At 42.1% G+C, this 26,168-nt stretch overlaps 1 protein-coding gene and 1 long non-coding RNA gene across 5 annotated transcripts in view; one reads left to right on the top strand and one right to left on the bottom strand.

The window, feature by feature from the left end:
- Positions 1-8,688, bottom strand: part of LOC116444776 — a 35,102-nt gene extending 26,414 nt beyond the window's left edge. For both annotated transcript variants that reach the window (XR_004240485.1, XR_004240484.1), the window contains exon 1: positions 8,318-8,688. This is a non-coding gene — a long non-coding RNA (uncharacterized LOC116444776). The remainder of the gene's footprint in view (positions 1-8,317) is intronic.
- Positions 8,689-11,151: 2,463 nt separating this feature from the next.
- NPY2R (neuropeptide Y receptor Y2) lies at positions 11,152-21,556 on the top strand. 3 transcript variants are annotated; one of them, XM_032109912.1, is made up of 3 exons: positions 11,152-11,246; positions 11,482-11,657; positions 18,978-21,556. In XM_032109912.1, the coding sequence occupies exon 3, from the start codon at positions 19,014-19,016 to the stop codon at positions 20,169-20,171; it is 1,158 nt and encodes a 385-aa protein (XP_031965803.1). In that variant the 5' UTR covers positions 11,152-11,246; positions 11,482-11,657; positions 18,978-19,013; the 3' UTR covers positions 20,172-21,556. The 3 variants fall into 3 exon arrangements, with proteins under 3 accessions (XP_031965803.1, XP_031965802.1, XP_031965801.1); XM_032109911.1 differs by lacking the exons at positions 11,152-11,246; positions 11,482-11,657 and adding exons at positions 15,933-16,061; positions 17,830-17,907; XM_032109910.1 differs by lacking the exons at positions 11,152-11,246; positions 11,482-11,657 and adding an exon at positions 15,933-16,061.
- The last annotated feature ends 4,612 nt before the right edge of the window (positions 21,557-26,168 follow it).

Raw genomic sequence — 26,168 nt, forward strand, 5'->3', positions numbered from 1 at the left:
CTTTTGGAGTCCTGTTCAGGTTACAAACATAGAGGGGTCTTGAATCAGAAGAGTACCTGAACATAAAAGATTAAAGTAATTCTTAGTCAGGACAGTGTTTCCTGTGTTCTAAGTAGACACCAAACAGGTCTATTTTCTTCAACTGGATTAAGTCTATGATGCACAGTATTGCCAATCCCATCTTCAAAATTCATGCAGTTGGAAAAACATCACAGTTGTTTAAAAGTCACAAGACTTTAAGCCTTGCATTTTTATTAACTTCCTATTTTATTCTTTAGGCTACATTTCTGAAGCAGCTTCAAACCTTTGCTTGAGATCAGAAGGACTCAGAATGTACTCAGAAATGTACATTCCTTTGCAATGTGTTGCTGGTAGCATTTGGAACTTGAAGAGAAAGCATTAACAGTTGTGATACTTGCAATAACATTACAAGAATTGGCAAAGCTGCCTCTGCCTCTGTCTAAATTTCAACTTTCCCTATTTCAAGTTTTTCAGCCTAAAAGTAAAAAGAACTGGAAAAAAAAGACATAATCATTTCACGGGTGTGGATGTGTTCAATCTACGTTATAGATTTTGCTTCTGAACACTCTCAGCAACCACAGCTGGCTTGGCTAATGGTCCTTTATAATAGAACTACTTATTCTCCTTCCCATATCCACAAAAGCTATTTTAGATGTATCTTTTCTTTCTTTTTACAAGATGCACTGAGTGTATTACCTTTTAAGAGAAGTAGATCAGCCAAAAACAGGTACATCATGTCATGGCTCATGTAAAAAAAACCTATGCTTTTTGAAGAAGCCTGTATATTCCTTCAGTCATCTGAAGTTAAAGCAAGAATGATAAAAGACAGTTTCAGTAGAGGAGAAGACAAAAAAATCAAAGGAAAGAACACAGGTTGACTGTACAATGGATATATATATTGACAGACTTAGAAAATTTGGGCTCAGGATTCACACAGAGAGAAAAGGAGGGAGAATCCATCTGATTGTAAGAATAATACAGTTTTATTGATCATTCCTTAGGATTCAAGCTGTGATTTCCACTCTGGACTGAATCAAGATCAGATAGGGAACAGGGAGATGTAAGAAAATTGCTGATGTCTTGTACGACCTACTGGGTTTATGAGCCCAAGAGCCAGCTACCTCTCTCGTGTAGTGTTGTCAAGGATGTAAAAGCACATGCTCTTGGCAGCTTCCTAAGGCACTCTGCCAGCACTGATGGGGAGAAAGCTGGAGAATGCTCACAAAGTGTGTGAGGGGGAGATGTTCCCCAATCGACTTCAGTAAGCTAACTCAGGTCTCTGCAATGATGGCTTGAGGGATGCAGCCAGTGCTATGGATACTGTCAGTCATACCCAAGAATCTGAAGGATATTGAGCCTTCAAAGGTGATTTAAATACTGGATGTTGCTGAATTTCCTCTGAGGGATACCAAAATCGGTATTTTTCAGTGCTGGTCCCAGGGGTATCTGTAAGCAAAGAATGTGAGGGATAAACATTTTGGCTTCTACAGCACTAGAGGTGCTGCTATTCTGCCTGTGGATTTGCTCCTGGACAGCTTAACTGTATTCTCTCTCATGTTTCATGGCAATGCCATGATTTATTTGGAATCGTGACAGAGGAAGATTTATGGTTATATTTCCGGAACATGCAGTGCAGAAAAAGCACTGAAAGCAGATCGGAGGAGTTGAGCTGTGCATCTCAGCAGCCTTTAGTCAGTCCCTCGTGAAGCTGAAAACAGGCACAGAGAACAGCTGCAGTTGCTCCAGCTGAATTCACTGCGAGATGTAGGGAGTGCTGTGGGAGGGGGGAGAGGTCTTTAAACTGGTTTTAGAGAATACTGGCTTTCAAATTTTGATTCCTTGTTACATGCTGGGTAGTGATGCCTCCGTGCTAGCAGTGGGAAACATCAAGCAGCTGAAATCAATCAGACGTGATCAGAATTATGATTTGATTGTCCAAGGACAGTGCCAGCAATGCATTATAAGAACACATCAAACAAGAAAACAAAAACGTTCATACCTTGAGTGATTGCTCCTCAACAATCTCCAGCTCACTTGATCCCAGATTTCAACTAACACATCCTGATGTACCCTCTAAATACCTGCTAAATTTCACAGTGCTTGAAATAAGCAGTGGATTTTTGAGCACATTGAAACAGAAACAAATTCCCATCTTTAATTACAGCAATTTTTTTCTCTCCTGTGTGTGGCTACAACAGACCAAGTTAAGGCTGCTGCAAGCAACAGAAGATTAAACTTAAAAGCAGTAATAATAATAATAACTGATAATAACTGATTTTGGTCCTTACTCTTGCTGTTATATGTAGGGATATATAGAATGTAAATTACATGAAGACCAAATTGTCATCCATTAATTCAAAAGCCAGTTAATTAGCCTGTGAGATTTTTCCCCCTCCAATAAGCTATTTGCTCTCCTACTTTCCAGGGGTAAAAAAAAAAAAAAGGAGAATAAAAAATAGACCCCTCACCTATTTCAACCTTTTTCTCAAATACAGCACATTTCCAGGGGATGTGATTCGCTTGTCTTCTCTCAGCATTGTGATACAGTAAAGTGGTATCAAAACTGCAACTGATAATTGCCTCAAGAGGTTGTGATAACTGATGAATATAAATAAGTACTCAAGCCTCCCTTGGAATGGTTAGCAACATAGAAAATAAATATTTTTTCAGTATTTTCTCCAACACAAAGTCACCCTCTGGTGAGGGGTTGTGGAGAGCTCTTTGGCATTTTCAGCCTTTTCTGTGAGCTGGGAGAGGGAATGACAAGAAATAGGTAAAAGTGAAGAAACGCTCTGCTGTGTGGGGTGTTTGGAACAAGGTGGACGGGGAAAGACAAAAAGTTGTAGCTGAAAAGGCTGCGTGAGGAGAAGGCAGTGTTTGATACTTATGGAAACTTAAAAGTCCCAGGGTATCTCTGCTGAATGGGATGAGTTAGCAGAGGGGTTATACAGCCTCCAGGACTTTCGGTTTTCCTTTATGTAGGCCCAGCTTAATACCTTTATTCGAGCAACTCCTCATTCCTGAGAAAAACTGTTTGCTCACCATGCAAAGTACAACAGTAGCACCATCAGAAAACCTGGGAAAAATACTCAGCTGCAGAAACTGGACTCTCATCCAGAAATTTTAATGATTGTAGCAGAACAAAGCCCTAAAAATATGTTCATTAAAAACAATTCTCTTTGTGCCTGCCTTACTTATTCTCTTCAATCAACCTCTTATTTGACTGAATTTACATAATTTTTAAATTCCATACATTTATACAGAAGACCCATAGCTATTTGAAAACATCTGTTCACCTCCTTTCATTTTTGCAAAACCCCCATATTTTCCTTAATTCTACTGAAAAAAATGCCATGGTCAAACTACAAAAAAATATCCCTGCCATTGATAATTACCACACAGTTGTTCCAGCTGACGAATTCTGCACCCTTGACTGCCTACTGAGATGCAATCAAAATTAAATGGGTGGAAATAACTCTGTAGTGGCAGGTTTAAGCTCTAGCAAAGGAGCACAGGGTCTTATTTTCATGACAACATAGAAAATTGCCTTCTGGGTCAAACTAATAATCCATTTCGTCTCCAGAAGTGGCAATAGGACATGTCGTTTGGAGACAACTCATGATCCTGTCTCTCTGCAGTCCGTCCCCCTCATATTCCTCCACTACCCTCCAGTGCACCAAAGATGCCAGGGAGTATGTTCCTACCTCTTCATTTTAGTGTCCCTTTATGGATCTGCTGCTGTGAAATTTGTCTGCTTTCACCTTTTTAACTTGCTGGTTTCGGTGGAGCTCCACAGCCTTCTGTGACAGCAGATTTCAGAAGGTAGCAGTATTCAAAATAGGATTTTCTTTTGCAGGTTTTAAACTGCTCTCCAACAGTTTCAGTGAGTGCCCAGAGGACACCACAAGACTTGGGAAACAGCAGTTCTGTATTTACTTTACACACTGCCTCCAAGATTTTATAAACCTTAACCATATCCCACTCAGCCTGAGGGAGGAATAAGATCATAAAAAGTCCCAGCCCTCTGATTCCCTGTAAAGGCAGCTGCTCCATCCCTTTAAACATCTTAGTTGCTTTTCCCTGCATTATCTTGAATTTCTATATGTCCTTCTTAAAATGTGTAAATAGGACTGTACAGAATGTTCAAGATGTGAATGCACCCAGATTTCATATCTTCTGGTTTGCTCTCACCATCTTTTCTGAGAACACCCGAAATTTTTGTTGGCATTTTTGGCTGCTGTTGCATGTTGAGCAGATGAGTTCAGAGACCCTCAGGTCTCTTTCCTGAGCTCCAGCTGCCAGGTTTCAGTTCAGCACTGTGTAAGCATGGCTAGATTATTCTCCCTAGATGCACTATATATCTAGGCAGGAACTCATCTGCCACTTCTTTCTGCATTCACTCAGCTGTGTATCATCTCTCTAGAGCTCATTTCTATGTGTGACTGTGTCATCTGACTCCCTGCAGGAGCTCAGTATCATCTGTGAACTGGGACATACTCCTGTATCCCTTCCTTCCACAGGTCACTGATGAAGATCTTAAATAAGACTAATTCCCTAAGATACTCTACTGCTTACTCTTTATCCTGGAAAGTGACAAAGACTCTGTAGGCAGCTTTCAAATCATAGGCACCAGTCCTACAGCAGTTTCATTGCTTTAGTAGCTTTCTGCCAGGCATCTTATCATGGGTTTGTTGAAAACCCAATAAAATACATTTTTGATATATACAAGGTAACTTGCAGAACTTCAGAAAGCTTCAAAGCAGGATTTCCTTTTACAGGGTTTACTTAGGGCAGTGAAAGCCACCACTTGTATACAGAAATGGTATTAAATCCTGCACTAATCCAAGTGTTGGCTGCCAGAATCTGTTTCTGAGCAGCGAGAAGATGAGAGGGCTGGCTTCTTTTTATATTGACTTCATCCTTTGAATGTCTACCTAGGGTGGAAAAGCTTAGACCACAACTGCCTGAGGGAAGAGATGCTACAAAATTTGCAATAAATTAAAAGAGATCTGCTTTGGATAGACCAAAACAAAATCCAGTGTCTGCAGGAGCCTTCTCAGTGTGGAAACCTCCTCTGCTACAGGCTCCAAGCTAGCTAGCTGGTAAAGAGCTCCAATTTTCAACAACAGCCACAAATCAATGTCATAGTTTCCAAAAGAGCAGGTAAGTGTTGAGTGGATAACTCTGTCCCCTGACCCTGAATATCTAAAAAACAGAAGAATTAAAGGCTTCCCCTTGCAGAGCTTCTGGGTTGGCCCCTCTGGAGCTACTTCTGCAATCCCAGATCCTCATACATTTAGTTTCACTGGTCCCTTTTTGACTAGTTTTCTGCAGAAGAAGAGGCCGTTCATGAAAAGCAGACAGCACGGTAGCTGTCAGCCACAATAGGGAGTCTGGATCTTGACACTTTTCCCTCAGACTCAGTGCCTTTTCTAAGCTGCAGGGCTTGCAGTGAAGTACTGCTTAACACCAAAGTCAAGGCCTCTTTCCTTAAACAAATGTGGATAGAGGAATCCAAGCCCTGACTTTAAATTGGCCTTTTTTACACCACCATCCCAGTACTTTCTAAACTATAACACATGTATATGGTATAAACTTTTGGGTAAAAAATGTGGATTAGCTTTGGAATCAATTAATAGCCCACCAGCGTAGGACTGGCAGATTCACTTATACAACATCAGAAGTTATTACTCAAGCAGAATTAAGCTTACCTGGGATTAGAAAAATAGTAATAACCTAAAGACTGCTGCATAATCACATAAGCCTGATTTTTAAGTATACAACTTTTTTTCTCCCCTTCATTAACCTTGGTATTATTTATTAATTTCCTGATACATTAAAGTTTTACTAATATAAACACTCTTCAGTATAAATGGATATATTTGACAGAAAGACAGATTTTTTTTTATTTATATCCATAAATTGACGATTGTATTTGGCATGGGAATTATTTTAAAATAATGTTTAATATTATAGTACACTATACCTCTGCAGTCATATCTATAAATTTGTGATAGAGTATTACTGCACTGTTCTTCTGAGTTTACCAGAAAAAAGTCAGAGAACTGGGTGTGTCATTTATATATTTTTTTAACTAGGAATATTCTTACTCCTTCATTGTGTAAAAGTTCACAAAGAAGCCTAAACAAAAAGGGATTAAGTACTTCTCACTAGCAAATATTAGTACTTTAAAACAACATCGCAATAGTAAAACTATTGTAGGTTTCCTTAAGAGTCAAAATAAATTGTACATGTCCAAATAAAGATGGTACTGGAGATGCACGTGCCTACTGCATTTGGTAACAAGGGGAGATGTGATGGCTTGTGGGTGCTGTGAGCCACTGCTGTAGCAAGGGCTTGAAACCTTGAATTACTCTGCCTAAAGAGAAGTTTGAGTGTGGTGAAGCCCTTCTGTTTTCAAGCTCATGGATTTACTGCCTTGTATTGTAAAGTATCTGTGCAAAAGAATATTTGATACTCAGGTTTCTTTACAAAGATAACGTTTTCAGTGCAATGAAGGTAAGGAGGAGATATATAAGGTATGTTTAAGCGAAGAAATGTCGAGATTTCTACAAGGAGCAGGTTCATGCTTAGTCATGCTAATACTTAGGTGCACGGCATAAGATACAATGTTATGGAGAAAAAATTTTGTTCAGTGCTTCTGCCTGTTGTCTCTGACAAGGCAGATCAGTTAACTATTGACTTTTTCATTGGTATAATTTCTTTAAAATGTCATAAGGTGGTAGAAAATCTAACAAAATTTACACAGGAGTTCATCATAATTCCTCTGTTAATTATATTCACTACTTTCCCACTATGTAGGCCACATACATTTGCACTGTGAAGAACAGAACTGTAGCATTAAAATCATACAAAACTACTTGGTAATTAATCTTTGCTGAGGGGAGAAACGAGATGATAAAGAAACAATTGGCTAAATTTCACTCTCAAATTTAGTAGAGACAGAAGACACAGATAAAGAAGATGTCTCTTTTCACACACAGATGTTAACAGCATTTTCTTCTGTTTTGGTGGTGAATAAAAGTTGCTATTAGGAGAGACAAGAGTGCATCCGATACTCTCAGGAGGAGAGGTTAATAGCAAAAACAGCTATGTACAGATGTTTGTTGGTGACACCATGCTGGGAGGAAGGTTATAGGAATGAAAGAAGACAGAAACGTATGAGAGTGTCCTGTGTTCTGACTGGCAGGAATCAATGCTGGAGGAAAGCCAGAATCACAGGGAAGACTTCAGAATAGAGGCGGAGGGTGAACTGGTGAGAGCCGCAAACTAGATTTTTTGTACCTAATAGAGAAGCCAGGGTAAGACAGATTGTGTGCAGATTCACAGAATGGGGTGGTCTCTAGTCACTCAACAAAACTCTGCTGCAGAATCTATAGAGAAATCTGCTTTTTCTGGTCTTCACCGCAACCTATTGATAGGAAGGCGTGATATTAATTTCATGTAATGGCAGATCCATCTAAACCTGCCACCATGTACACTGTTAGGTGAAGAATTAGTGCACTGTGTGAATGTGTAAGATTGCCAACATGACAAAAACTTTTATGGATATCAGTATGGGTTTACAGATGAAAACAATTGTTGGTTTGGGTTTTCTTTTGTATTTTTGGCAGTCTAGGTCTTGCTGTATAGGAATTTTTGCCTGTAACACAGTAAAGGATATTTAAGAGGAAGGGAGTCTGTATCTGGAACTTGTCTGAGAGAGCTATTTTGGACAGTTTCTGCATACAGACAAGCCCCTCCAAGCCTCTGTGAACAAGAAAGAGAATATCACACAGACATCCTATGAGGATAAATCTGATACAATCTGCAAAGAATTAAGGCTCCAAGCCTGTATAGTTTGTGTACCTGAAATCAATGGACACTACATGTTTAAACTTCACTGAGGATCTGGGGAACAACTACTCATACACTGGATTCCAGTCCAATTACTGATGGGGAGAAAATTTACCTCGCTCATCCTTGTGATACCATTAACAACAGGTGGAATCCCTTTCACTGGAGTTTAGGTACCCACAGTGTACAAAGAACTAGTTGCTGAGGTTTCCACTAGAGTTCAAGAAGGTCTTGTAAACAGTTGATGGTGCTTGGAGTGCAATTCATCCAACCAAACATAATAAAGTTTTAAACTCCACTAATTAGACTAAGTAGGTCTCCCTTGACATTAAAGGAAGTCTAAGACAACTATCTCAGATGCGAACACCTCCATTACAAACAGCCACACACAGCCTCTTGAGATGTTTTTGCATTTCTGGGGGGATCATATGTGTCTTACCATTCCCCAGGACCCTGAGATGATCATTCTGCAGCTTGCATGACAGGGAGGTGATGCTGAAGAGCAGTTGAATCTTCCCCACTCCAACCTGCAAAAACAGCACTGCAGAAAGAGCTTCTTGCTGAAGGAAGGCTGTGTCAGCCAGACGTGCAGGGTGAAGGGAATAGGTCTTCAGGGAATGGTAGCAAAATTTCAGTGGAGCATGAAGGAGGCTTTCAGTTGCTCTGGAAAAGCGGGAGCTGACACATTCCTTTGTGCCGAAGCCGGGCGGGATGGATCAGCTGTGTGCACAGATGGTGCTCTGGCTGCTGGTCTGGCTGTGTGCAATCACAGAACAGTTAGCCTTACGAACATGCCAAACCCCTACCCACTTTTTTCCCAAGCCTCTTCCCATTGCCTCTCCTCCATCCTAAAATACCGCTAGCAATTAAAATGCCATCACTCTCTGGAAAATGTGGGTGTGAATCACAGGCAATTAACAAAGGAAAGCAGAGTTCATGTAGAAAACTGCCAGTTCAGTTCTGAGTGGGAGGCAGACTTTTTGCATTAGAGCGCTTTTCAGCCTTATGAAGATAGGCTGACAAGCTTAACTTGTTCACAAACAGTGCTGTCAGTCAAAAATCAGGCACTGAAGTTTCACTACACTGGTAGGTGTGACACCTGTAATGGAAAGTATCAGCAAGGAAGAAGATGAACCAGTTGAAACTTCTCAGCATTTCTGTATGTTAGTGTTTGAGTCATATGATTCCAGTTTGAGAAGGGGGCTGTACAGGTTTGCTGCACTTAGCCTAGAATTTAGTCCTTCAGAAGTTCCAAAATTGTGACAGAGTGCACAAATGGGCAGTAACTACTTCACTTCTAAAATGAGTGATAACAAGTATAGAAAGTGCTCTTTTTCCACTTCTTCAGCGATTGAAGTAATTTCTTAAGGACAAAAAATACTTACAAAGGACATCCATTAATTTAATGCCATGTATTTTTACCAAAAGACATTATTACATAAAATGTCACACAGAGGTACAGAATGACTCCAGATGAAGCCAGTGACGGGTTCAGAACAGCATGTAAATTCTGTGTAAATGTGGGAAAATTAACTGAAATAGTGTGCAAAAACCTTACGAGAATTAATTTACTTTCACCAACATGGGAGAAAGATACTCCCTTGGGTCCTAGCAAATGAAAAAAAATAATTTCTTTATATAAGATGACACGGTTTCATGAATCACTGGAAACTGTTTTTAATTGCATTTTGTGTTTATGCTCACAACAAACACGATGTGTTTTACATGGCATTATATGTCAGACAGCATTATCAGGAGGGCTGTCTTCATTCATAGATGCCATTATTCATCAAAATAATTAAATTTCTGATAGGTTACTCTATGCATATTGATTCTTTGGAGCACCTCTTCAGGACCTAGATGCCAACCAGCAATCTTCTGCATCCTAATGAAGGCTGTCTGAGCAAGGTCAAAAGATGACCTGTTTCCTTGAGCTTAAGAGCAACATGTAAAGGTTTTGTCATGAGAAGAGTATCATATGATAACAAAAAATACTCTCCAAAACATATGGATATTTTTGAAAAATAAGCTCACTAAAATAAATTTCTGAGTAACGTGTAGTCATCTGTGTGCTCTATGCACCCTCTACAAGGAGGAAAGAATGTGTGTAAGTTTTGTGACCAGTTTTCTGTATTCTGAGACACATAACTTGGAGAGGAGGGAGCACATATTTGAAAGTTTTTCATCTTTCAGATTGAGTTCTGTTTGTCCCAAAGACAACTCATTCAACACTGCACAGATTTCATCAGCAAGTCCAAAACTGAGCTTGAAGAGCATCTGATTCAGTTTTAAGAACATCCATAACTTTTAAAAATTGTTACAAGAATAATTTTTAGACAAAGCAAAGGGTAAGTGGCATTGCTGCTTGTAACAGCCAAGGATCTCTAGAATTAGAAGTAACTGACATACAAGCAAGCATACAAGAAGCAGATATAGTTGACTCACTTTTGGAAAGCTTTTAGAGATACATTGCTTTCCCAGCTACCAGAAACTGAGGACTGAAGTGTGTGCAATATCCAAGCTCTAAGCCGTATGTGAGAATCAATTCACTGTGATGAGTACTCTAAAATAAACAGAGTATGCTTGCCTTGAGAACATCTAAAAGCTCTCTAGAAATGGCAACAACTAGTTGTACACCAAGCTTTCAATACCCTAATGAAGTGTCATTTTCACATTAGATTCTGGAGTTTTCAGAAATCTCTCTATTTAAAAAGAAATCAAACTAAGGAAAAATAGGAAGGAAAAAATGTCTAAAATGCAAGCAACAAAAATACAGTAAAGTTGTTTATTCCTGGTATTTTTAAATCCTATTAAACTTTGGCCAGTTTCTGTGGTGGTGCAAGTGGCTGTGGCCACCCCGACCCCTGAAAGCACAGCAAAAACCAGCGTGCAGCGATCAGGCACCGATGTTTAACATCACACTCCGTGGTTAGGGCGAGAGCCCATCATCCCCCGGTTTAGTGATTTGCACATTACTTCATGATTGGTTAATGTTTTCCCCTTCCTGTTTTATGTATGAAGTTATAAATATTCATTTTGTCTTGGTTAACTATGCATTAGTTCTGGAAAGTTCTGTACTCCTCAACATCCCATTCGTTGCTTCTCTTGTTCCCTCCTATGTGTTGTTCCCATTGGTTCCCTCAGCTTCAACCCCACCTCCTTCCCTTTGTCCCATTGGCTGTGTCCCTTATCCCCGCCTTTCCAACCCTCAGTATAAAATCCCTGGACCCTTACAGCTTTTGGCTCTTTGTTTTTAGTCCCTTGGCGTTGGTTGGCTGTGTGTGTGGAGCCTGTATGAGGAGTTCCCCTCTCTCCTTCTTTGCCTCCCCCAACACGCCTGACAACTAGCCAGGGAGTAGCTCCCTCAGGTGAGGAACTTGCTCTCTGATACCTTTTTGTGTGGAAACCACGGTGAACCAGAGGCTGCAGCCAGACATCCGGGCTTCTTTAGTGTTTTCCTGGCCCTCACGCTGTCAAGTCTCCTTGAATTCAAACGACAGAAAATAGATCTCAATAAAGGTTGAGTATTTCTGACTGAGATGTAGTAATGAAAAGAGCATAGAAAACCCTCTGAAGAAACGACAATTTCTATATTCTCTACAGAGAAAGGATAGCATGTCAGTAAAGAGAAGGAATAAGAGGGCAAAATATATACTGAGAATATAAAGAAATATCAAGGACATGCTCATTGCCTAAGCACTGCCAGCTGGGAACACTGAATGAAGCTCTAGACCTTAGAGAAAAATTGCGTGTCTAGTTAATTACAGACTGTGTCACAGGTATGTAAATACAAATAGGCATGTGTTGGTGTTAAATGGGCAACTTTAAACCTGTCATTTCTTGGATGAACTACTTGATCTTACAGCGTTGACTTTGTCTGAATGAAGCTAGTGCATGCAATGCGCTAGGAGGTTTGGGAAGGCTGTGTTTGAAATGCAGCGTTCAGCTCTGCAGTCTTGCCTTGTGTGAAAACTCAGCCACAGCCTGGGAACAAACAGCCAGTTGAAGTGAGCCTTTGGTGCAATCATTTTTGAACGAGATGCACCAAACTGTTTGTTTAACCAGCACTGGCTGTGAAGTACTGCTGTTAGCAGCTCCAAGCTGGTATTTACACATATCTACCAATTCCTTTCATTACCTGCTGACTTGTATTTACCTCCTTCAGCATCTAAGGCAAGTTGATGATACATTTTTGTGCATACAGTTACATTACTGCATTAGGAAAAGAGAAAAAAGTAGAATTGAACCTGTGAGACTGAATCTAAACAAAAAGGGAATGATAAAAGTTTATAAATGTATGGCAAAATGTTTACAGATCTTTATAAGTAGAAAATTCACTCTTAAGGTATTTAAACACTTTTGTTCTGACCTTTTAAACAAAAAAAAGTCCTTTTTCTACATAATTTTACACCATATGATCTCTGTATGGGTACCATATAACAGATTCATGATAAATATTTTTTATCAAGGTCATTTTTCAGGGTTTTTTTTCCCATTTTATTTTTAACGGATTTGCCATGCTATGTAGAGCACTTAAATTCCTGAAATCTGACTCACTCCAGGAAAATCTGTGTGAGTAAGGACTGGCAGAGTTTGGGTCAAGTGAGTGGCATGCAGCACAGCACTGCTTTTAAAGGTCAGTGATCAAGGGGCAGCGGTTTCTTTTATGTTCAACCCTCACAGTAAATAAAATAAAGAAAACTATGTCTGGGGACAGGAGATGGGATGCTTGCTGTTTTTTCTTGTTGATATTCATCAGGCCTTATTTGCCATTTCAGCAAACCTGATGCTGGACAATGTAATGGACAAGGACTGTCAACTCCTTCCTATTTCTGTGATTAAAACAAAAGTAATTACTGCTTCAAGTCTGGGCACTACATGCAGGCCTTTAGTTTGCTCCTGAGAATTGGTAAACTTAGGAGGAGCTGGCAGAAATGTTTATTGTCCCATCAAAAAAAAAACCTTCATATTGGACAGAATTTGACAAGACAATTGTCTAACAGTAAAGACAGTTGAACAGATACTGCCAGAGGCAAACTACATAAATCAGATATCTTATACCCTGCCATACCTCCCTAAGTGGGATTTACAGCAGAAACAACATAAATCCAACAAGCTTTTTTCCCCAAGCTGTTAGGATATGTTATCTAATTTCATCTAAGTACGTATACATATTCACAGCAAAAGCTCATTTATAGACTTGCCTTAAATAGGAAGCTGAGATTTAAAGTTCATGTGGCTCATTTATTTAGTGCAAGTCAGTTTGCACAGTCTAACTTTACAGTCTGTATCAAGACATAGCAAGAGTGTAGCCAACAGGTTGAGAAATGACTATTCCCCTCTATTTTATCAGTTGTGACATCACATCTGTGGTCACAACTAGGTTCGGTTTGGGGCTCCTAGTGCTGGAAAGACATTGGTAGACTGGAGTAAGTCCAACAAAGGGACACCAAGATGATTGAGGCTGAGTTACATATCATTCAAAGTGGTGTTGAGGGAACTGAGTTTGTTCAGCCTCAAAGAAGCCAAGCCTGAGTGGAAATTTAACTGCTGTTCACAACTACCAGGAGGAACACAGGGCTGGGACAAGATGCATTTGGTACAGGCTGGAACAGGGGAAAGTTTGACTTGATACAAAAAAATAACATCTTACTGTGTTAGAGTTTCTGGCAGGATGGCCTGCCCAGTGAGGGCAGTATCCCTCAGTCAGAGATAATCACAACTCTCCTGGAGAGGAGACGTAGCCTGGCACAACCTGCTGCATCTAGACCTGATTTGAGCATAAGGCTGGACGTGAAGATTTTTGGAAGTTCCATCCAACGCACGGTTGTGTGATTCAATGACTCGTGGCTTATCACGGCTTTTGGGACAGAAATTCGAGTGCGCACAAAGCAAAGTACCCCCAGTAGCTTTGGAGGTGATCCCGCAGCAGCACATTTCATGTTGAACTGCCCATTTGCGACTTGACTCTGTCTGCTCTTGATGTTAGTATTTTCATGGCTTTTGGTTCAAGGCGGTGTTTATGGGGCCATTAAATTCCACTCTTTTATGAGCAATAAAAAATGCTAGTTTTTATTAGAAATGCATTTCCATTAAACATTTCAGTTGTGCCTGAACACAGAATTGCCTTGTAACAGGGAATAACGCCTTCTTTCTCTTGCATGGGAAGCTGACCCTCATGCCATAACAGCTTCTAGGAAATTGCACTTCTTCTTGGCTTCTTCCAGGAGTCTGGAAGTGTAAGTCAGGAGCATCCTTCCCTTAGCTATGGAATCCTGATCTGGGCAGATTATAAAGATTTGTAGCATTTCATTACGCCCTCCAAGACATTAGGAGTAGCAAAAAATACATTAAATTAGAAGGAGTGTGCAGAGTAGGGCACAACAGCAACACCCCTGAGATCAGTGGAATACCATTGCTGACTACTTACCAGAGAAGGAAAGGAAAGGATTGCAGGCTGTTACAGCCATGTATTATACAAGTGCTCTAATTACTAAAACTCATGGCATGCATTTAGGTCTGTTAATAGATCAAAAAGTAAATCCTACAATTGGATTGACTTGGGAAGTGAATAAAGAGGGGTAGGAGAATTGAAACTCCTGGCTCTTTATTTAGTCATCAAAGAAATCTATTTTGCAATAAGCTAAGGGCATTCCATTAACAGTCTTAGAAGTGCTGAAGGACTTAAGAGCAAGGCCCTTCCTGAAGAGATAGCCTGATTTAGTAAAGATCCAAGGGGGTTCTCAAGACATGTTTTGAATTTCAAGACCAACTCTAAATCACTGAAGTTACTCCTTGATGCTTCCTTAACATTCTCTGCTTTTGATAAGGACATAATATTGAGCTATAACGAAAGCAAGGAGCATTACCTTTGACAAGGGAAGTGCTTTTGTATTGAGTCTCCTTTGGAAGAAAAAGAGGACAGAAAAGGGAAGATAATGTTGCTGATCCCTGAAACTCCCTTAAATATGAATGCAAGTTTACCTAAGTGACAGGAAGTAAAGGAGTATTCCTGTTCTGGAGAGCAGCTTCTGTAAGGTTTGGGAAGAGGATTGTTTAAGCATCAGTGCTACAGACACAGAGAAAGCAAAGTCTCGTAGTTCCTATTCTTGGGACCTACAACCAGGGCTGAAGCACGTTTTGGTAAATCAGGTCCCCCAGATATGCACTGAGAAGACAGTCCCTTGAATCTCAGAAGTTATACCTAGAGAGAAGCTTGAGACACCCAGCAAAATACTAAGCAGAACCCATTGATGGATTGATTAACGAAGCTGGACCCTACCAGACGCACAGCAATGCTGGCTGGCACTAGAACTCAGTCAAGCAGGCTGGCAGGAGAGCTGTTTTGAAAGGTTATTGATACAGAACCAAATAAAAGCAGCAGCTGTTGTCTCTACCTTTCTAGCCTTGTAAATAAATATGAAATATTTTATTTTGGTCTTGACAGAATATGTAAATGCTTTATTCATCCTTACACCTGCTCTGGCAACAGCCACATCTGAGGATCAGAAAATCTGTGCAAGCTGCGGTGCTTGTAGGCAAGGATTTCAGCAGTTGTTTGGAGCAAAGGCATCCCCTTTATGCTGCCCCAGAAGGCATCTCGGGGACTGGGAAAGCTAGGAAGCAGGCTCGGCTGTGCGGCGCGTACACCAGCTCGGGTCCGGCACGACTCCCTCTTTCTCCAAATCCCTGCTTGAGGGCGGCAGCGCTGCCGCCGTTATCAGCCGAGCGAGGGGCAGCCGGCACATCCCACGAGCACATCCCGAGAGGCTGCCCGCAGCCGCTTCCCCGCGCCCGGAGCCCGGCGGGCGGAGCCGGCGCCGCGCCCCGCCCGAGCCCGTCCCCGGCGGCGGGGCCGCCCCGCCCGTGCCGCCCTCCCGGCGTGCGGGGGCCGCCGCCGCCACCTCCAAACTTTGTGCGGGGCGAGCGGCGCTGCGGCCCCGCCGCCGGGAGGGGAGAGCGGCGCGGGGAGGGCGGCGGGAGGGCGGCGGCGGCGGGACCGAGCCAGGCGGGGGAAGCGGGGCAGCCGCTCCGCTGCGGAGCGAGGGGCTCAGCTCCCCACCCCGCCCCGCCCCGCCCCGCCCTGCCCTGCCCCGCCCCGCCCTGCCCTGTCCTGCCCTGGCACACCGGCTCCTGAGGCAGCAGCCGCCGTGCCTCGCTCGCCTGCCCGGGGCGAGAGGAAGGTAAGAACGGGAAGAGGGGACGGAGCGGCGCTCTCGGCACGGGGCGGCGGCGGGATCCCCGCAGCGCCCGGGCACGGGTGTCTGCCCCCGGCATGGGTATCACTCCCCGGGAACGGGGCTCTCCTGGCGGGATGGGTGTCTCCCTCCGGGGACGGCTCCGGGGAGCGGGAGGGCAGCATCCCAGAGGCGCGTTTGCTGCCACCTTCGCCTCCGGCAACCCCAGCCCCTTCTCCAGCGCAGGCACTGCGGTCCTGATGGGAATGCCGCTTGCTAATGTAATCACGTATTCCGCCCTTTTTGCTTACTTGCTCTCAGAACCGATGTAAATCCTCTCTGGGCCTTTCTGTGCCGAAAGTTAGACGCAATTTGATGCCTGACCATGAGGATATGACTGCTGGGGAAAAATGAAACTGGAAAAAAGCCCCCAGTGTGGTGCAGTATGCAAGGTGCGCTAGTAAATGCTATCACCTGGAGAGTTTATATCAAAAAAGAACAGAACGGGTCCTGTCAAACACCACCTGGAGTGGCACCTCAGTTTTATCCCCATTTTTTGAAAGCAGCTGATATTTTGCCGACATAGCTGTCCCACTGACAATGTCAAACTTGGTCCAATTATTTCATTGCTTGCTGACACACCAGCTCATTCTCCTTTAAACTGTGGTTGTCCCTTCTTTCTCCGTCAGCTTTGTCTTATTGAGAAGACCAAAGCATCTTTCATCAGCCTGAACAGGGCAGTAACAAAATAAAAGTGTCAGAACAAAAGAAGGCTTCGCTAAAACAAAGGAGTTGCAAGTAGGAATTAACAGAAAGTCAGGGACTAGGGAAATGGGTGAAGATACTTTTGGGAAGAAAGGGATCCTATGTTATTTGTCTAAGCTGCATCTTTCAGTCTGGATGTATGGCAAGGAAGGGGAAAAAAACTAAATTTGTCAGCCCTCTCACCTTTCTACTTCTATGTGTAGACGTGACATGCTCTTACTTTGCACTGAAAAAAATTATGAGATTTTGAAGCATCTGACAGTCCTGGGACCTCAGCAAATCTCTACTGTAATAATATATGGAAGCATAATTCCTGGGTGTAGGTATGGGTCAAAGGAAAATGCTCCTCAGAGTTCTGAACTTCTGCATAGCCTTGACTGTGTAAATTGTGGTGGATCTCTTACATTTTTAACCTGGTGGACTAAAGGCGTATTGATAAGGAATCCCTTCCTGACATCCATTGCTTAGGCTAGTGGTTGAAAACTGATTATATTGCTAAAATCAGCAGGGTACACTAGTAGGACTAGCTGGCACATCTCAGCTTACACTATTAATTCTTGAGTAAATGTAGATTAAACAGTATGGCATAATTCTGACCTGTTTAGCCTTTCAGTTCATGCAGTCGATCTGCTGCTTTTGCAAAAATAGCTGACCCTGAGAAATTCTTTGGGATATTGTGTGGGATAGAAACAAGCAAAAAAGGGCTCAGTCTCCTGCTGGCAGACAACCCTCCTTTCTTCAGTTTGGAAACCATACTGAGGATGTCACTCACTGATAGTTACTGGGTAGGGATAAAAATGTACCTCTGTTGCTCTGAAATGTTTTCTCTGAAGATGGAAGGAATTAAATGGAGCTGATTAAAAAAACCAGGAATTTTTTAAAATGCCGTGTTAATCTAAACACATCAGTAGCTGTTTCTTTAGGCAGACTTGAATCTGAGAAGGGTTAAGCTATGCGTAACACTTGAAGCAAGAAAGTGACATTTCTTCTCTACTCTTGCTTTCCTTAGGGAAGATATGAATGGGGAAATAGTGTGAGTAAATCAGGGCTGGCTTTCCTCTCAGTGGTGAACAGTGGTGTTTTATTGGTAAGTTTGCTTGGCACTGGTAATTTCTTAGAATTTTCCCAGGCCAGGGAAAGGAGTCCCCAGGTTCATGGTTCTTGGATAACATGCCACCCATGCTTTGAGCAGTTTTCATGGGGAATGTGTACTTTTTACATTGGACTGAAATCCAAGACAGCAACTGATTGTAAACCATTCATATATTGTGCCTACTGAAGTCATAGGATAGCACAGAATTTGACTCAGCCTGTGTAAGGAAGGAAAAGAAAAAAACGTGATCTTTATGCCAGTGGTGAAATTCTTAGTGACATCAGCAGGGGAATGATTTGGTCTTCCCTGTGACTGCAGTCAGAAATGAATGCCTGATTGGCAGTCTCCAAGGAGCTCTGTTTTCTGAAACATCACACAGAAACAAAATATTATATGTAACTGTGTTTCAATTGTTTCTTGAGTTGATTTCAGCATGAATAAGTTGTGCAGTCATTTCAAAGAAATGCTGTTATTTCAATTCTATTACAGGGGTATTTTTATTTGCATCATGGTAAAAACTGTTCTAAAACAAAGTTTCTTTAAGAAAGACCCCAGTAATTAATTAGTTCACTGGTATTAAGGAAGGGCATAAACCTGTAAGAATTAGTAACTATTTAAAGGAAACACTTTCATTAAGGAAAAGCTGGAAGATTATTATGGCTAATAACAGTCCGGGGTGTGCTGGTCCATGTAGAATTCCCATAGATATTACTGGAAGACTTGTGCTAAATCAGCACTAGTTTTAGGTAGTGGATTTGTAAAAAAAATGGTATGCTGCCCAGCAGGATCTTAATCCTTCTGCATTTACTTAGGCAAACTTTGTCTTTTGGAATGCTTTTGAAATCTGTTCCAATTTTCAGCAGGAGTCATGCCTAAATAATATTACTGGATCAGACTTCAAAATGTAAGGGCAAGAGAATTTAAATATATTGAGACAGATCTTCTCTTAATCCTGCAATGTAGCATGTGGGTTAGGAAAGAGATGTGGCTTTAGCTTGATGCTTCTTGTCTTAGCCCATGTGGACCCAATTTCTCCACTTGTTCCTGTACTGTTTTGTTTTCAGGGGCAGCTTTGTGGCTTAGACCAGGCTGCTGCAAGGATGGGGCCCCTGGAAGCAGCAGGTGAGGAAACCAGACAGATGAAAATGAAAATGGAGCTGTTCACGAAGCTGTACTTGACAAGGTACACCACACCACTCAATGAATTGGCTCTGGACCCTAAACCAGAACTGAAGGACAGCACAACGCTTGTTGAAGTGCAAATAATTCTCATCTTTGCTTACTGCTCCATCATCCTGCTGGGGGTGATTGGAAACTCCCTCGTGATCCACGTGATCATCAAGTTCAAGAGCATGCGCACAGTGACCAACTTCTTCATTGCCAACCTGGCAGTGGCCGACCTGCTGGTGAATACGCTGTGCCTGCCCTTCACTTTGGTTTATACGCTCTTGGGCGAATGGAAACTGGGCCCAGTCTTGTGCCACCTGGTGCCTTATGCCCAGGCCCTGGCTGTTCATGTGTCTACTGTTACACTGACTGTGATCGCTCTGGATCGTCACCGCTGCATCGTCTACCACTTGGAAAGCAAAATCTCTAAGCGGATCAGCTTCCTGATTATAGGAATTGCCTGGGCAGTCAGTGCCCTGCTGGCAAGTCCTCTAGCCATCTTCCGTGAGTACTCCTTGATTGAGATCATTCCTGACTTCAAGATTGTGGTCTGCTCTGAGAAGTGGCCAGGGGAGGGGCAGCTCAACTATGGCACAATCTACAGCATCTCCATGCTCCTGATCCAGTATGTGCTGCCTCTGGCAGTCATCTCCTATGCCTACATCCGTATTTGGACCAAGCTCAAGAACCACGTTAGCCCTGGGGCGGGGAATGACCACTATCACCACCGGCGCCGGAAAACCACCAAGATGCTGGTGTGCGTCGTCGTGGTGTTTGCTGTCAGCTGGCTGCCCTTTCACACCTTCCAGCTGGTCAGTGACATTGACAGTCAGGTGTTAGACCTGAAAGAGTACAAACTGATCTACACAGTGTTTCATGTCATTGCCATGTGCTCAACGTTTGCTAACCCCCTTCTCTATGGCTGGATGAATAACAACTACAGGACGGCCTTCCTCACGGCCTTCCAGTGTGAACAGCGGCTGGACTCCATCCACCCCGAAGTATCAGCAGCTTTCAAACCCAGGAAGAAACTAGAAGCAAAGAGGATTCAGTTCCCTGGGGACTCTTTCACACAACCTACCAATGTCTAAGATGTCTGACTTTAAAGAAGAAATGAATATGTTGTGGACAAAAGGATGAATCCATTTTGGTACATGCAGTTTTAATGCATAGTGTTGTTCATAAATGGTGAAGGAACAGTAGCAGGAAAGTCAAGGCAGGTATTATGATTTGAGGGGCGTTGATTGACATCAAGAGTATGTAACTGTACAACTGCATGGAAATAAAAGGGAGAGGCTTTGTTTATGGCTGTCTCGAACAGGGTAAATACCCTTCCATCCCTCCCATATCTTCTTGACAAGTCTAAATGACAAGGGCAGGGTTTGCTGGTTTGGCTGGAGGAAGGCAAACGGCTGATTTGTAGCACAGGAATATTGGTGGTGGGTGTGGGTAGTTTTTATGTTGGATGTGGAGATCAGGGAGTGCAGAAGTCTGCCAGGTTAAAGAAGCTTGTCTGGTGGGGGAATCAGCTGTGCTGGTTAAACCTCAAACTTTTCAGGCCCCTTCTCTCCCACAGGCATCTTTTGCAAAGACAAGGGAATTAAGAAGAGAAATATGTCACTTTTTTTGACTTGTGCTAAACTATTTCAAACTAGAGCATTTGAAATAGATTAGGTGGTGAAAACAGAAAAAAGAAAAACCAAACCCACCCAAATGCCAGATTCAGTGAGAGGAAAGGTCAGGTTTCTACATAAAATGAAATGTGGGTTTTGGCCAATCAAATGGGATAAAAAGTTATCCCTTAAGAATTGGCAGTTGTTATGCTGGTGAGAAAATCATGAGCCTGTGACTTGATCAGTCATTCCCTGCAGATTCCTGCCTTTCATTCTGCTCTGGGAAGAGCTCACAAATGCAGTGCTTTAAAGTGGCATTTGAGGGCAGGGAATGCAGGCTCAGGTCTTCTGTGAGCACTTCATAAACTGCTAATATTTTCATTTTCAGGACCTGCTTAAATGTCTAATGTGTTATTAACTCCACAGGCTTTGCATTGTTGCTGCTTCTGCCTGGATAATAAAACAGCAGATAATTTTGATCCTCTGGACAGGCTGCTAGATGGTAAAGTGCTTTTCCTTATTGTGGTTTTATGTCACTTACTCATCTTCTCTCGGAGCTTTTTCCATCTTTAGCCTTTGTAAAAATTAAGAGTATCTGAATGACTGTAACCTAATAACAGTATGCTATGTCTATGTGATAACTTATCAGTTATTCTGCATGTTGTAGTTAATAGTTAAATTCCTTTTTTGCTCAGGTATAAAATTTTAATCTGTTTACTGCATTGTACACAGCAATGTTCAACTCTTCTATGTCTTTGTTCAGCCTCTTTGAACTCATTAAAGAGATGAAGAAAATTTCAATCCGTGTTTATTTCAAGCTGCCCTGTTGCTTATCTAGAATAAAAACAAGTGTGATACTTTCACTTGGAGTCTAGTTTGACAGCTACATTTCGGCAGCCTCATTTTTTCTTTCCATTTTTTGTTGTTCCCAAATTCATTGTGTTTTCTCTTACAAATTAAAACCCAAGAAAACTCCAGTGCTGAAATGTTTGCTATGTAATGAATAGTATCAGGTTTTTATCAAGTGGAGAAATTCAGAGTATTCAGTATTTGTCACCATCCTTTAAATATCCATGAAATCATTTGGACTTGGATTTTCTTGAGCAGAAAATGGAGGTCTAGAGAATGAGCTAGTGTTTACTCGAGCAGGAAAAATATCCATCATTCCTAAACAGTTTTACAAAAATAGATTAATTCTCCACCATGTTCAGGACATGATATTGCCCATAGGTTATTTTTGTCTGAATATTAATAGTATCCAAAATGTAAGCTCGAAACTCTTACGGGTGAGGAAGGATTATAGAAGTGTGCAATTATTATGGACATCAATCACATGTATCACTTGACTCTGAACCCTTCATCAGAAGTATTATTACTACAAATAGCCTCCTTTATTTAAAACACAAATGATTTAAAAGTTCTGTTTAAACTCCTTTAAGCCTGTTAGAGTGTGGTATATAGACAGTTTTGAAGTAACCATGACAGTGTGTGCAAAATCTACAATTCCCAGGCTAATTCTCTGTAACCTTAAGTCTGCTTTATATCATCCCGTATAAAAGCAATTAATTACAGATCATCTTTCCATTTATTTCATGGAATCTTTATTTTATGGCTTTCTGAGCTTTCTCTGCAGCCATCACACTGAGCCAGAACTGGTGCACTGATTTGTTGCATTGCTTTCCTCCCTGCCTGGTGGAGGCGGTGCCTTGGTCAGTGCCGGCTTTAGGGTAACAAACCTGTACACAGTGTCCCTCTGCAAGGTGTGGATTTTCCCAGGGCACTTGAAGATGGGATGTGGAAGAGCCAGCACTCACTTGTGCCTCTTGCATGGCTTAGTCACTCCTGGGACTTGGCTCCTGCATAAGCACAGCTACACGCTCTGGTACCCATCATGTTTGTAGGAAAACATGGCATCAAAAGCAATGATGTAGCAGCATCCCTTGGGGTTGCCCCAAATCCCATCTGGCAGAAGGATCTGGAAACTCAGGGTTCATCCCCATTTCCCTGTAAGGGAAAGTTAACCTATAAGCAATATATAACCACTGGACTAAGGAGTCTGCAGGGGACCCTCTGTTTTTGCCTGATATAAGAACCAGAATCCAGATCTCCCCATTCACCTATTAGTGCTTTAATTATATTTTTAAGGCATTATATTCTTTCCTATTCTTTTCCTATTGCTTAGGTACAGGTTTTACACAAAGCCAAAGAATACCAGCAGCATTCACCCATTAAATAATTTCCTAGTAGGCAGCAGGCCACCCAAAAGGAAATGTCATCACTGATTCAGGGCAAGAATTTGAGCCAACATACCTCAGTTCTCATCAGTGTGAACTAGCCAGCATGCTGCAGCCTCTCCTGAGGCAGCAAAATATGTCTTCTTAGAGCTATTGTATTGTATATAAAATAATTAAACACTGAATATCATGGCTTTATGGGAAGGAGGTTATGACCTTCGCATGGCACCCAGGTTCAGGGACAAGGATATCAGAACAGATACAGACAGAGTTTAGGTTAGGACTCCTTCCCCATTCTCCACAAGTAGATCTACTGTAAAGATACTGCAATACGGGCAGGATGAGCTCACTGGGAGTAGTGCCATGCGGGTCTCTGGGTGAGTCTTGCTTTGGACTCTTATTTGGGATTGGCTTGTGAAGATGAGACCTATCCACCACATAGGTGCCATCAGATGTGATCTAGGATCCTAGCTGGTCAGCACTTAGCTCTTGGTCTCTGTGGAAGAACATGTTTTGATGCCCTGCAAATTTTACTGACAGAAATGCATCTCCAGGCTTCAGCAGCAGTGCAGTCCTGAAAGGTCCATAATTACATAGGTACAGCTGCAGCTCTGTGCTCTCCCAGTGCTGGCTGGGCACCAGGCAGCTCAAGCCTGGAGGCAGAAGAGCTGTGCTCATGCACTTTCCTGAGGCTGTCATGCATTTGCCTCGAAGGAGAACACAGCGCTGTGCTCCTTCTGGACAAGTGTTAGAGTCACATTGCCTGTTAAGGGCACAGCCATGAGACTACAAGTGGAGAAGCAATCCTGAGTGAGCTTGCTAGGGTTTTATGGGAAGCCAGTGAAGATGGGGTTTTGGTATGTGGGGACAGTGCTGAACCCTCTCACTGAGCCTGGTGAGTAAATAGCCTTCACTGAGAGTTGTGATCTCCACGTAGAGCTGCAGTCTGACTGAACAGAAAGTACATCATTGTTAATCTGAGAAAAAAACCAGATTTGAGGCCATAAGCAGTTAAAATAAAAGGACTAAGCTTTGACAGCAAATGGGTTTCATATGCCTATCTATTTATATCTAAATTGTACGTCAGAGCTGCACAAAAGTTGTTTTGTAGAATAAGTGTGTGGAAAATAGTTGTCTGTCAGTATAACCCTGCCTTCTATAAAGTGTGTGAAGGACATATATACCTTGTCAACATACTAATAAGTTAGATAACACTAAGAGTAATAACTGAATGAAAAATACTATCTGCATTTTATCTGTCAGACCACAAAAAAAATCACTGAATTCACAGATTAGTATAATCCATTTCCTTGCTCCATAGTTTCTAAACTCTCTCCAGGATTTTCTTACATTAATCCAGATCATGACCTTAAGGGATGAATTTTGTCTTTGGATGCCTGAGTTATTTACCTAGTACTGTCATTGTAAATGCCACTCCACAATAGGGGAACTACTTTGTGCCAAATTACAGGTTCTTTGCCCTAAAAAGCTATGAGATGTATGTAAATCCATGCAAGATTGGTTTTGCTAAAGACCTGTGTACTGCAGTATAAATGCTTATTTATGCAATCAGTAGTGATTTTCATATCTTGAATTGGCTGTCGTTTTAAAAGGAAATTAATAAAAGTGTCTGAGGAATTCTGAAGGTGGTAAAGCTGGAGAAGCAAGAAAGTCACAGGATGAGCTGCTACTTCAAGAAGGAAGAAAGAGAGAGCAAGAACAAGGCTAGTGAAGATGTCATTGATTTATAGACTTTCGTTCTTCCTTTGGTCTGGGCAGCAAGAGAAATGTGTAGAAATGAAACCAGGACAAATGAAGACATATGTACGAGGGACAGTGTTGCCCAGGGAAACTGAGGAGCTTTGAGAAGAAATTCCCGTGATTGTTTGAGCCTTAAAACTCACATCAGGTTCTCAAGCAAGTAAACCTGGATGTGTACATTACTTCACCTGAATGCAGTATAGTTGAACAGCTCTGTACTGATAGGTATCAGAAGGAATGGATGTGTTATTAATTCTAGCTAGGATATGGGATGAATAATGAGCTCCTCATAAGCTCATTTCAGAAGGGATATACAAAAAAATTGGTGCTTGCATTAAAATCTTTTCCCTCTCAGACCTGCCGTGGAAGGAAGACAGCTTAAACTCTAAAACTTAAAGACTGTGGAATTACACATCCAATGGATGGAGGCGCAGTTTGGCTTGAAATATTATTTTAATTCTCGTTTTTTGCTGATCTGCATAAGATTAAAAGGCTGTAGTTTTCCTCTTGGGCCTGCAGCTGAATTTGCACAACTGGAGTTTATATGAAATGGACTTTTATTTGTATACTTCACAACCCTCATAATCTACTAACTCTGCTATACGTGATATCTTTAACAGTAGAATCCATGCTTACACATTTATTGGGTCAAACTATTTCTATCCCTTCAAGTTTGCATAGAAAAAGAGAAGTTTAGGACAATTCTCCTATTTATTAGCATCCTCCAAAATAATTTATTTGTAGTCAACTGAATTTTAAAGTTTGTTGGCAGTACTGTGACTTCTTAATTTATATAAGTTAGCCAAGCTGGTGAAACAACTAGCCTTGCTCTCGTAGCACTCTGGCTTGGGGCAAGCCCGTCTCAGCAGAGCATGGCTACAGTTCCTCACCAAATCAAACCTGAGGTTTGGAGCTGAGGCAGACACACCCTTTCCCAGTGTATTCTGAGGATTGCTCCCAGCAGCTGAGCTGGGGAAATATTTTTCAGTTTTTCAGTGCTTTGAATCTCAGTTTATGCCGCTGTGAGGACAACGCATGTTACGTTTGGCAGAGCTGCATCCCGCTTGCACTGTAAAGTGACTGACTCCAGAGAGTGTAAGTGTGCAAGTGCCACATGTCTGCTGCCTCTCCAGCTCAGTGTAGCCCAGCTTCCAGAGCTCAACTAGAGCTGCAGTAATGTGTTCACAGGCACCCTTGCACTGAGCGCATGGAAGCTGCACAGTGTCACAGGGAGAGTGAGGGCAGTGAGGCTGAGCTGATGACAGGGTGGCTGGGGCAGTTTCCCTCAGGGAGCTCATCCTTAGCCCTGATTAAAACTTGCTCTCATACCTCCCACTCTCTTTAGCACTGATGTGGCCTGAGGCACCAAAAGCTGATGGTCTCTTCACATTAATACGTGGCGTGAGTAGCGGTAGACTGCCACTTCAGCAGTGCATTTCTTCTCCGTGCCTCCATCAGCTGTACTACTCACACCAGAACT

This window comes from Corvus moneduloides, chromosome 5 (assembly GCF_009650955.1).
Source record: "Corvus moneduloides isolate bCorMon1 chromosome 5, bCorMon1.pri, whole genome shotgun sequence".
NCBI lineage: Eukaryota > Metazoa > Chordata > Aves > Passeriformes > Corvidae > Corvus > Corvus moneduloides.

Excerpts from the sequence above, each read along its gene's own strand:
- NPY2R (XM_032109912.1), top strand. The coding sequence starts at position 19,014 with ATGGGGCCCCTGGAAGCAGCAGGTGAGGAAACCAGACAGATGAAAATG.